Here is a 12665-nt window from a genome sequence, read left to right on the forward strand (position 1 = left end):
CAGATGCAGTGATGGACAAAGCACTCAAAATATTCAAGTGCAGGACAGCAGCAAGCAATTGCATTTCACTTGTCTGAAGAAAGTATCCTGGGTTAGCCTACAATCACAATTTTTCTAGCTTTACAGGCACTGAAATGAAAGAAAACTGAATTCTCAGAGTACTTGGCTGAACCATCGCAAGCCTGAAGCAACAACACATCCGGATGTCAGACTTCAAAGATGTAAAAGCCCTAGATCATGTTGTGCATTTTCCTGCAAATTCAAAGCTGCTCCCTGCAGTACATCCCTGCAGTACATTTTCTAGTGTTACGTAATATTCCATTTTATTTTCATGCAAACTTAACGAAGGTTTACTGTACATGAAGCAAGCATCAAGAGACATGACTAAGCTTCATGTTTTATAGCGTAAATGGGATTGGGCAAACAACTCCCCACATCCTTCAGAGGGAAAGCCTCACATAGTAACAGTGTAGTGTGTTTCAGAGTAGCAGCCATGTTAGTCTGTATTCGCAAAAAGAAAAGGAGGACTTGTGGCACCTTAGAGACTAACCAATTTATCTGAGCGTAAGCTTTCGTGAGCTACAGCTCACTTCATCGGATGCATGTGTGTGATTTTTTAAATCCTAACTGGGTGTTACCTCAAAGAATTACTTTGGATACTGTTCAGTACATTTCCCTTTCTTCATGCAGTTGACACAAATATGAATAAGATTCTATGCTTTCAGGTTTTTGGTTGTTTTTTTTTTACACAGGATGCTATTCCTACACCCACTGTTCTCCGTTTCTTAAGTCTAGAGATAAAGCTGTAACAAACAGCTTTGAGAATGAATAGAATTGCTAAATAGTATCAACCTATTCACTCTTTCACTATTAGCAACTGCAACCCAGAAGAAGCAGTTCAGCATGGCCAACAGCTGTGCAGGCCAAGTGGTAAAAGCAATTGAAGTCTATATCCTAAATCACACATTGAGATGTGAAGATACGTTTTTGCATAAATGTTTTGACTTAAACCCCACAAGGCCCACATCCATCTTTGAACTGCATGTAAAGAAGATCCAAAAATCTAGGAAGCGCATCACAGAATGGCAAGTTCACAGAGCATTAGCAAAAAAGTTAATTTGCACATCCAGAATAAATTTACAAGAAGGATCTTTAAGAATCCAGAGATATCACATCACACAATTTCAAATGTGTTTTATTAGCGAGTGTGGACTGAACATTTCATAGAGTATGTCCCCCACACCGCTAACCTGGCTGTGCTTGGAGGGCTGCACAAGAGCACATCTGCAGCAAATAAGCGTATTTTAATGAGAGGATGAAAGGGTTAAGAGATTGATATTGTCACAAACTTCAGCTATGTTGTTAATGATCGAGAGTCATGGGATACACCTACATAGCAAAACAACCAAAACCCTAATGCACCTGACCCACGGTCAGAGGGCTTAAGCTGCAGGGCTGAAAACAGAAGTGTAGACATTTGGGCTTGGGCTGGAGCCCATACTCTGAGACCTATCCCCGCACCGGATTTCAGAGCCTGGGCTCCAGCCTCAACATGCTACACCTGCTATTTTTAGCCCCACAGAGGAGTCTCAGTCAGCTGACCCAGGCTATAAGACTCATCTATTTTTTGCTGTGTAGACGTACCTATAGGTACCTGAAGGCTGTTTGGTGACCTGTACAAAGTGGGTTTGGTGAGTGGTTAGTGGATAGGTGTCTCCCATCACAAAAACTAGTGCCACAGTTGGGACTACCTGGCTCCCTCATTGGCAGTCTGAGAAAAGGGGCCAAGGGCTGAATTAAACCTGTCTACATTCAGATTTGAGATATGCTGGAAGAACAGAGTGGAGGAAGCTTGCCCTGCTATTGCCCATGCTATATTTTTCCTGTGGCTAAAGGGGACTTCAATTTCTACCAATGTCATTCTGTCACCCTGCTCAGACTCATAACAGTATTTCTGAACTGCAGAAGATGTTCAACAAACAGGCTAGTCAGAAGGTAGCAATTCACACACAAATAAAGCTTGCATACTACCATATGGCTGAAAATCTCCCAGTGTCTCATGGCTATTAACTCTCACAACACTTCTGGTAAGTAAGAAAATATCATTCCAAGCCTTTACTGATAGGCAGATTTCCCCAGGTACCACACCTAGAGGAACCTCTCCCATTCCCTGACATACAACATCTAAAGATGCAGGTCTCTGATCCTGAGAATTTGGGAGCCTGAGCTGCACCTGAGTTTAGCGGGGAAGATGTCCCCTGCATAGATGAGTGGTGGAATCCCCAAAGGCAGGAGATGCACAGCTCTGGTTCCTGTGGGGCTGGAAAATGCTCTGGAAACCTCTCTCCAACCCTGCTCCCAGGGCGTTCGAGGCACACCCTGTGAGGTACCCAAGTCTAGTCCCTATGTGGGCTCTGGAAAGCTCTCCCTGGACAGCTTGGAACATACCCCGTGGGGTGCTGGAAAATTCTATGGAGAGTTCTCCCTAGCCCTTTCCCCAGGGGAGGAAGTGCACTGGGGGGCCAATTCCTCAGCTCTAGTCCCTAAGGATGTTGTAGAGAACTGGCCCTGGCCCCAAGAGGTTGTGGGTGGGTGTGCCTGGGGGGGCTGGCTCCTCAACGCCAGTCCCTGGGGATGCTCTGGAGAGCTGTGTCTGGCCCTGCCCGGCTCCGGTCCCCGGGGGGAGGGGGGGCGCGCGCGCGGGGCTCCCCGGCCCCGGTCCCCGGGGGGAGGGGGGCGCGCGCGCGCGGGGCTCCCCGGCTCCGGTCCCCGGGGGGAGGGGGGCGCGCGCGCGCGGGGCTCCCCGGCTCCGGTCCCCGGGGGGAGGGGGGCGCGCGCGCGCGGGGCTCCCCGGCTCCGGTCCCCGGGGGGGAGGGGGGGCGCGCGCGCGCGGGGCTCCCCGGCTCCGGTCCCCGGGGGGAGGGGGGCGCGCGCGCGCGGGGCTCCCCGGCTCCGGTCCCCGGGGGGAGGGGGGCGCGCGCGCGCGGGGCTCCCCGGCTCCGGTCCCCGGGGGGGAGGGGGGCGCGCGCGCGGGGCTCCCCGGCCCCGGTCCCCGGGGGGAGGCTCTGGAGAGCGGCGCCCAGCCGTGTCCCCAGACAGCTGGGCGGGCGCCCCGGGGCCCGCTCTCACCTCTCGAACAGCAGCCTGACGGCGAAGATGCCCAGCGCCAGCGGGAAGGCGGAGAGGACGTGCCCGGCCTGCGGGTACCGGGCGCCGCCGCCGCCCTCCGGGCCCGGCGCCGCCGCCAAGTCCGCCCAGGTCACGTTGTGCGGCAGCCAGAAGCGCTCGTTCCAGAACCAGGCCGAGAGCTGCGCCGCCGCGGCCGCCGCCATCTTCCGCCGCCTGCCTCCCGCCTGCCCCGACCGGCGCGCCCGCGGGCCAGGGCGGCGCTCGGCGCTGGGCCACGCCCCTCGCGGGGCCACGCCCCCGCCGCCGCATCACGCCGCGGCCGGCTCCCAGGCTGGCGCCCGCGCGGCCCAGGCCTCTTCCCGAGGCCACGCCCCCTTCTGACGGCCGCCTGCGCGCGCACCCCCCTGAGGGGACTAAAAGCGCGCCCCCGGGGCTCCGCGGCGGCCGTGGTGCCGGCCCGGAGCATGCGCACTGGGGGTCCCGCCCCCGGGCGGGCGGGCGCTGCCTGGCTCTCACGGGCCGCTGGGGGGCGGCCTCTGAGCCTGCCCCACCCCGTGCGTGCGGGGGCGGGAAACCGCGGCTGAGGTGAGGTGAGGGGCAGCCGAGGGTCAGGTACCCACGAGCATCCGTGGGCGGGGGCGGGTCTGGGCCTGGCCCTCTTGGCCTCCCTTCCCCCCCGTCCCGCCAGCCGCCCATCCCCGCCCCAGGCCTCTGTGCGGGGGGCGACGCTCGCCTCGTGCCCCACTGCCCCCCCCGCCCCCTTCCCAGCCCCCCCCGCCCCACGACCGGGCTCTTCCCGGCCCAGCTCCCCCCCCCCACTGCCGCCCGCCCTCTCCCCGGCACCGGGCTCTTCCCGGCCCAGCTCCCCCCCCCACTGCCGCCCGCCCCCTCCCCGGCACCGGGCTCTTCCCGGCCCAGCTCCCCCCCCCACGACTGCCGCCCCCCCCGCCCCCTTCCCACTGTCACCCGCCCCCTCCCCGCCCCCTTCCCAGCCTCCCCCCCCCCACTGCCGCCCGCCCCCTCCCCGGCACCGGGCTCTTCCCCGCCCAGCTCCCCCCCCACGACTGCCGCCCCCCCCGCCCCCTTCCCAGCCCCCCCCGCCCCACGACCGGGCTCTTCCCGGCCCAGCTCCCCCCCCCCACTGCCGCCCGCCCCCTCCCCGGCACCGGGCTCTTCCCGGCCCAGCTCCCCCCCCCACTGCCGCCCGCCCCCTCCCCGGCACCGGGCTCTTCCCGGCCCAGCTCCCCCCCCCACGACTGCCGCCCTCCCCGCCCCCTTCCCACTGTCACCCGCCCCCTCCCCGCCCCCTTCCCAGCCTCCCCCCCCCACTGCCGCCCGCCCCCTCCCCGGCACCGGGCTCTTCCCCGCCCAGCCTCCCCCCCCCACGACTGCCGCCCTCCCCGCCCCCTTCCCACTGTCACCCGCCCCCTCCCCGCCCCCTTCCCAGCCTCCCCCCCCCCCCACTGCCGCCCGCCCCCTCCCCGGCACCGGGCTCTTCCCGGCCCAGCTCCCCCCCCCACTGCCGCCCGCCCCCTCCCCGGCACCGGGCTCTTCCCCGCCCAGCCTCCCCCCCCCACGACTGCCGCCCTCCCCGCCCCCTTCCCACTGTCACCCGCCCCCTCCCCGCCCCCTTCCCAGCCTCCCCCCCCCCCCACTGCCGCCCGCCCCCTCCCCGGCACCGGGCTCTTCCCGGCCCAGCTCCCCCCCCCACGACTGCCGCCCCCCCCGCCCCCTTCCCAGCCCCCCCCCGCCCCACGACCGGGCTCTTCCTAGCCCAGCCTCCCCCCCCCACTGCCGCCCGCCCCCTCCCCGGCACCGGGCTCTTCCCGGCCCAGCTCCCCCCCCCCACTGCCGCCCGACCCCTCCCCGCCCCCTTCCCACTGTCACCCGCCCCCTCCCCGCCCCCTTCCCAGCCTCCCCCCCCCCACTGCCGCCCGCCCCCTCCCCGGCACCGGGCTCTTCCCGGCCCAGCTCCCCCCCCACAACTGCCGCCCCCCCCGCCCCCTTCCCACTGTCACCCGCCCCCTCCCCGCCCCCTTCCCAGCCCCCCCCCCCCACTGCCGCCCGCCCCCTCCCCGGCACCGGGCTCTTCCCGGCCCAGCTCCCCCCCCCACGACTGCCGCCCCCCCCGCCCCCTTCCCACTGTCACCCGCCCCCTCCCCGCCCCCTTCCCAGCCCCCCCCCGCCCCACGACCGGGCTCTTCCTAGCCCAGCCTCCCCCCCCCACTGCCGCCCGCCCCCTCCCCGGCACCGGGCTCTTCCCCGCCCAGCTCCCCCCCCCGCTCCCCCCCCCACGACTGCCGCCCTCCCCGCCCCCTTCCCAGCCTCCCCCCCCCACTGCCGCCCGCCCCCTCCCCGGCACCGGGCTCTTCCCCCCCAGCTCCCCCCCCCCACGACTGCCGCCCTCCCCGCCCCCTTCCCAGCCTCCCCCGCCCCACGACCAGGCTCTTCCCCGCCCAGCTCCCCCCCCCACTGCCGCCCGCCCCCTCCCCGCCCCCTTCCCAGCCTCCCCCCCCCACTGCCGCCCGCCCCCTCCCCGGCACCAGGCTCTTCCCCGCCCAGCTCCCCCCCCCACTGCCGCCCGCCCCCTCCCCGCCCCCTTCCCAGCCTCCCCCCCCCCACTGCCGCCCGCCCCCTCCCCGCCCCCTTCCCAGCCTCCCCGCCCCCACTGCCGCCCGCCCCCTCCCCAGCACCAGGCTCTTCCCGGCCCAGCTCCCCCCCCACAACTGCCGCCCTCCCCGCCCCCTTCCCAGCCTCCCCCCCCCCCACTGCCGCCCGCCCCTTCCCCGGCACCGGGCTCTTCCCGGCCCAGCTCCCCCCCCCCACGACTGCCGCCCTCCCCGCCCCCTTCCCAGCCTCCCCCCCACTGCCGCCCGCCCCCTCCCCGGCGCCAGGCTCTTCCCCGCCCAGCCTCCCCCCCCCACTGCCGCCCGCACCCTCCCCAGCACCAGGCTCTTCCCCGCCCAGCTCCCCCCCCCCACTGCCGCCCGCCCCCTCCCCGCCCCCTTCCCAGCCTCCCCCCCCCCACACTGCCGCCCGCACCCTCCCCAGCACTGGGCTCTTCCCCGCCCAGCTCCCCCCCCCCACTGCCGCCCGCACCCTCCCCGGCACCGGGCTCTTCCCTGGCCAGCTCCCCCCCCCACAACTGCCGCCCTCCCAGCCTCCCCCCCCCCCACTGCCGCCCGCACCCTCCCCAGCACCGGGCTCTTCCCCGCCTAGCTCCCTCCCCCCCATGACTGCCGCCCGCCCCACTGCTGCCTGCGCCCTCCCTGTGCTCTTCCCAGCCCCCCCACCCACTCCACTGCTACCTGCAGCAGGCTTTTCCCAGCCAGCTCCTGCCACTCCCCCCCCCTCCCCCCGCCGGCTGCCCACCGCCCGCGTCCCCTCTGCAGGACAGGGCCCAGCTGCTCGCTCACTCACCCCCACGCCCCAGGGGCTGCTTTTCCAGCCCTCCAAACGGCCAGACTAGGTCAGACCCTGGGTGCCTCCAGCCCTGTATCCTGTCCTCCGGCAGGGGCCAGTACCAGGTGCCCCAGAGGGAGTGAAGCGAGTATCAAGTGGCCCATGCCCAGCTTCCCACACACACACCCCTTTCACACCACTACCCTTCCTGCACAGCCCCCTGGCTGCTCTCCCCCTCAGGAGACACCATCCGAACTCCCACCACAGCATGGAGGCTTGCGAGCCTTGACTCCAGCCATGGAGACTCTACGGCAAAAGCCATGTGATTAGGCCAGATTCTCAGATTTCATTCATGTAAAAATGAAACAAGTTGTCCTAGTGTAGAGAAAAAGCCTGAAACCGTGATTCCCTAAAAGCTCAAACAAGAAGGCCGATATTTAAAAAAAAATTTTTTTTGTATTTCCATCATCCTACCATGCCTCATGCTAAAGACTTATCACTAGCCAAACATTCTGCTCACTGTTCAAATAGGGGAGGAGGTTAAGAATTGCCCCAGGCTAGCTGCTTCTGGGCCGCAGAACGGTTTCGAAACAGGTAGGGACTAGCCTACCTTAGCTAGACAGCACCGCTGATGGGACTTTTAACAGCCCGGTCAGCTGTGCTTACCAGAGCCGCCATGACCCAGTGCCTTACGTCCTATGACCCAGGACCGAGTCGTGACCCACACTTTGAAAACCACAGATTTAGACTAGTCCTCTGAGGCAGCCACAGTCAGAGGAAAATCTAGACAACTTTAGTTCAGACCACAACCCCAGGGAAAAAAAAAAAAAGAGTATGGGTGATCACTGAAGACAAGGGAAGAGCTCAGCCAGATCCCATTCCTTCAAATTAGGCCATTTAAACTACACCCTTCTCTAAAAGCAGTAGTAGCTACCATGGGAATGATAATGCCCTCTCAGAGCACATACTCTCCCCATCACTATTCTCTCGCATATCCCACTTTCTAAACCCATTCATAGTCTTTCACTGGTTTACTATTCAGAGCTAATTTGAAAGCTATCTTTGATTGGGGCAGAAATCCTATTTCCCCTTTAGAACACCTATGCACATCCATAACTTACAATTATTGTATCCACTCCATAGAAATTAATTTTATCTGATAACATGACACTTGGCTTGTGTGTGTATACAGGAACACAGGAAGCACATGCCACATCAAACTAGCAGTCTGCCTAAAACAATTGCCCTATGAATCTTTTCGAATAGAGTTAAGGTGTACCCCTATTTTAACCATTTAGTGTCTCTGTTATGGGTTAAACTCCACCTCTTGGACAACAAACAGCTCATTTGTATTGTGCTCCACAGCTTGGATTATGGTAGCGTTGTCAATCAATAGTAAGCTAATTGATACCACTTTCTATCCTAATATATCACAAAATAAATTACTGAATTATATCTGACAGCATTAGATGGGAAGAGTTCAAAAGTGTCTAAGCCCCATTTTCAAAAGTGACTTAAGCCTCATACACTTTGAGAACCTCAGATGCCCAAGTACTTAAGTCACTTAATTGTCTACAATAGGTGAAGAGTTGGACAGAGAAAGTGAAAAGATACAAATAAAACACAAATTAAAGATTCTCAGGTGTGATTTGAAATGAGCTGGATACAGGGAGGCTTTTTAAGATGAGCTTCAGAGAAAGCATATGTAGCAACGGGCAAGTTAGGACAACAGAGAGGGCTCACTCTAGAAGAGTTGGGAGGAGAGACAAGGCAAGATGGAGTGTATTGAAAACTAGGACAGTTTTTAAAAACAGGATTCTCATATGGTCAGAAAGCCACTAGATATATTGGAAAAATAATTGATTAGCAATCTTTGTGCTGTATAATGTTAAACTCTGCAAAGCTGGTAGGATGGAACTGCTAGAAAAATTGGAGCAAGCTCAGTAGAGGTCCTGAGACTTTGGAAGTGACGTAAGGCTATTCCCTTACTGGATTTTGGGAAAAGACAAAGCCACCCCTTACTCCGAACCTCTTTGCCAGTGTAGGTGGTAAAGCCACTAGCTCAGCTAATTAGAGGAGGCCGAGTGAGGGTATTTGAGTGGGCAACAGTAAGTATGAGTGGGATTACAGCATTAACAGGTCATCCAGAGATTTAATGTGAACTGGTGCTAGGGTTTATAGAAGCTAAACTGGAGTGAGATTTAGAATAAAAATATAGAGATGTCATGAGTACTCCCACTCAACAGCACCTGAGCAAGGAAAATTTAGGAAGATTTATCTTACTGAACTTAGAACTGTAAGTCTTATGATCAGCCATTTGACCTAGAACATGTTCATGGTGCTCTGCTTTTTGCAAATGCTTGAAGGGGACATGGACAAACAGCTGTTTTTGCTTTCTTTCCTCCTCCACTTGGTGTGGTAAAGAAACTGATAATTTTTAAAAAAATTTAGCAAAACAATTTTCCCTTAAATCAGTTGGATTTTTACCTACAGTTAGTCTGAAAGGCAGGAGAAGAAATCTTGAATTCATATTTCTAAACTTCTACAGTACTTGTTTAAAATTGCATTACAAATTGTCCTCACTACCTGGAGGGGGTATTATTCCCATTTTAAAGAGGGTGTCATAAATATAAAGGGAAGGGTAAACACCTTTAAAATCCCTCCTGGCCAGAGGAAAAACCCTTTCACCTGTAAAGGGTTAAAAAGCTAGGATAACCTCGCTGGCACCTGACCAAAATGACCAATGAGGAGACAAGATACTTTCAGAAGCTGGGGGGAGGGAGAAAAAGCCTCTGTCTGTGTAATGCTTTTGCCAGGGACAGAACAGGAATGGAGTCTTAGAATTTAGTAAGTAATCTAGATAGATATGAGTTAGATTATGATTTCTTTAAATGGCTGAGAAAATAAGCTGTGCTGAATGGAATGGATATTTCTGTCTTTGTCTTTTTGTAACTTAAGGTTTTGCCTAGAGGGATTCTCTATGTTTTGAATCTAATTACCCTATAAGGTATTTATCATCCTGATTTTACAGAGGTGATTCTTTACACTTTTTCTTCTATTAAAATTCTTTTAAGAAACAATGCTTTTTCATTGCAATTAAGATCCAAGGGTTTGGGTCTGTGGTCACCTGTGCAAATTGGTGAGGATTTTTAATCAAGCCTTCCCCAGGAAAGGGGGTGTAAAGTTAAGGGAGGATTTTGGGGGGGAAAGAAGTTTCCAAACGGGCTCTTTCCTAATAATTAATAATAATAATAATACTGGTTAGACGTTTGGTGGTGGCAGCGAAAGTCCAAGGACAAAGGGTAAAATAGTTGTACCTTCAGGAAGTTTTAACCTAAGCTGGTAAAAGAAAGCTTAGGAGGTTTTCATGCAGGTCCCCACCTCTGTACCCTAGCATTCAGAGTGGGGAAGGAACCTTGACATGGTGGCAGAGCAGTGGGATTACCTTGAAATCATTTTGAGATTTTTTGAACCAGAAGCACAGATTTTAAAAGGGAATTTTTTTCCTTTGGGCTGCTGGAAAGCAGGTTTCCAACTGAAAGCAGTTAGAGTTTTTTTCTCTGCTTTGGGGCCAGAGCAGAGATAAAAGGGAATTGTCTTTTGTGAGCTAGAGTTTTCTCTACCTAAAAGGCAGGGTAGTTAACCTCCTGCAGGGAAATTCACTAGTCTTCACAGACCTGAAGAATTTTTTTTTTTAACCTAAGAGCAACTAGTGGGGTTTTCTGCCTATTTGCCTGGAGACAAAGGTGTTAAGGTTTTTTTTTGTGGGGGGGTGTTTGTTTTTTGGGGGCTTTTTTTAGGATTTTTCTGTAGGCTGACAATCACTATCAGAATATAGGTATCCTATTACAGCACAGCAAAATTTTACAAGCCAAGTTTGTTTTGTTTTGTTTTCTTTCTAACTCTCAGGTGTAAAGTTAGTTAAAAAACAGAGGTTAGGATGACAGACTCCACGGTTCAACAAAGGCTGGAATTAGCCAGATTTGAGGCTGAGGTAAAACAAAAGGAACGTGAAAGACAGACAGAGAATTCATACGGAAAGAAATGGAGGCAAGGGAAAAAGAAAGGGAGGCTGCCCACAGGAGTGAAATGGAGGCAAGGGAGAAAGAAATGGAGGTAAGGGACAAAGAAATGGAGAGGAAGCATGCACTGGAGACGGAGAAGGCAAACGCTCAGCAGAATATACCGACAAACCCTAGCAAGCCTTCTCCAGGTATCACCTCCCATCCCAGAAATTTCCCCACCTACAAGGCAGGCAATGATACCGAGGCCTTCTTAGAAAACTTTGAAAGGGCCTGCCTTGTGTACAGCATCTCTACAGACTAATACATGGTAGAACTTAGGCCACAGCTCAGTGGACCCTTAGCTGAGTTGGCGGTTGAAATGCCTAAGGAACACATGAACCAGTATGAACTGTTTAAAACCAAGGCGACAGTCAGAATGGGGTTAACCCCCGAGCATTCCCGTTGGCAGTTCAGAGCCCTAAGGTGGAAACCAGAAGTGTCATTTACCTGACATACCTACCACATTGTGAAACATTGGGATGCCTGGCTATCAGGAGCAAGTGTTAAATCTCCAGAAGATTTGCCCTTCCTAATGCAAATGGAGCAGTTCTTAGAGTGTTCCTGAGGAAATAGAAGATACATCCTAGATTGGAAGCCCAAAACTAAGAGGCAGGGGAGATTGGAGCCAAATGGGTGGAGGTGGCAGAGAAGAAGAAAACTGGTTGCAGTGGGAGCGGATACCAGAAGGGACCACCTCAGACCACACCCTACTACCGGGGACAGCCCAAGGCCCCCACCTACCCCCCAAGGAACCCTCCAGCCACCTTATCCCACCACACTGTTCTCCAGCAACCCACCTCGCCCCAGTGACCCGACAGCTGGACAATGTTTTAAATGTAACGAGCCAGGGCATGTAAAGGCCAACTGAACCAAGAACCCCAACAGATTACAGTTCATTGCACCGGAATCACACCAGAGGTCCTCAGGCCCAGATACCTCCCAGATACCCTTGGAGCGGAGGGAAACTGAGTGTGTGCGGAGAGAAGGTCACCGCGTGGAGGGACACCGGAGCACAAGTGTCAGCTATCCATGCTTCCTTAGTGGACCCCAGTTTAATCAACCCAGAGATCCAAGTGATGATTCAACCCTTCAAGTCAAACTCTTTCAGTTTGCCTACAGCCAAGTTGCCTGTCCAATACAAGGGCTGGTCAGGAACATGGACTCTTGCAGTCTATGATGATTATCCCATCCCCATGCTGTTGGGTGGGATAATGGGTGGGAATGGTCACCCGCAGCCAGACTAAACAAGCCGTCATGCCTAGCTCTGTTCCGGAAACTTCTACCAGGAGCCAGTCAGAGGTGATGGACCCAGAAGAACCCAATGCACAGCTACAGACTAGGGACCGAATGGCTAGGCAGCAGTTCTGTGGAAAAGGACCTAGGGGTGACAGTGGACAAGAAGCTGGATATGAGTCAGCAGCGTGCCCTTGTTGCCAAGGCGGCCAATGGCATTTTGGGATGTATAAGTAGGGGCATAGCCAGCAGATCGAGGGACGTGATCGTCCCCCTCTATTCGACATTGGTGAGGCCTCATCTGGAGTACTGTGTCCAGTTTTGGACCCCGCACTACAAGAAGGATGTGGATAAATTGGAGAGAGTCCAGCGAAGGGCAACAAAAATGATTAGGGGTCTGGAACACATGACTTATGAGGAGAGGCTGAGGGAGCTGGGATTGTTTAGCCTGCAGAAGAGAAGAATGAGGGGGGATTTGATAGCTGCTTTCACCTACCTGAAAGGGGGTTCCAGAGAGGATGGTTCTAGACTATTCTCAGTGGTAGAAGAGGACAGGACAAGGAGTAATGGTCTCAAGTTGCAGTGGGGGAGGTTTAGGTTGGATATTAGGAAAAACTTCTTCACTAGGAGGGTGGTGAAACACTGGAATGCGTTACCTACGGAGGTGGTAGAATCTTCTTCCTTAGAAGTTTTTAAGGTCAGGCTTGACAAAGCCCTGGCTGGGTTGATTTAATTGGGGATTGGTCCTGCTTTGAGCAGGGGGTTGGACTAGATGACCTCCTGAGGTCCCTTCCAACCCTGATATTCTATGACCCGACACCAGGCCAATGTCTGCAA

General features: G+C 56.2%; 1 protein-coding gene across 4 annotated transcripts in view; it reads right to left on the minus strand.

The window, feature by feature from the left end:
• Positions 1 to 3467, minus strand: part of CERS5 (ceramide synthase 5) — a 44239-nt gene extending 40772 nt beyond the window's left edge. For 2 of the 4 annotated variants that reach the window (XR_012155711.2, XM_078849476.1), the window contains exon 1: positions 3130 to 3397. Coding sequence is in view for 3 of the 4 variants with exons in the window: in XM_078849476.1 (XP_078705602.1) it covers positions 3130 to 3332 (203 nt within the window). In the remaining variant the exon portion in view is untranslated. Of the gene's footprint in view, positions 1 to 3129 lie in introns of all 4 variants that reach the window. The other 2 variants (XM_073318481.2, XM_073318480.2) reach the window with 2 other exon arrangements.
• Positions 3468 to 12665: the final 9198 nt, after the last annotated feature.

The sequence above is a fragment of the Lepidochelys kempii genome, chromosome 20 (assembly GCF_965140285.1).
Source record: "Lepidochelys kempii isolate rLepKem1 chromosome 20, rLepKem1.hap1, whole genome shotgun sequence".
Taxonomy (NCBI): Eukaryota; Metazoa; Chordata; order Testudines; family Cheloniidae; genus Lepidochelys; species Lepidochelys kempii.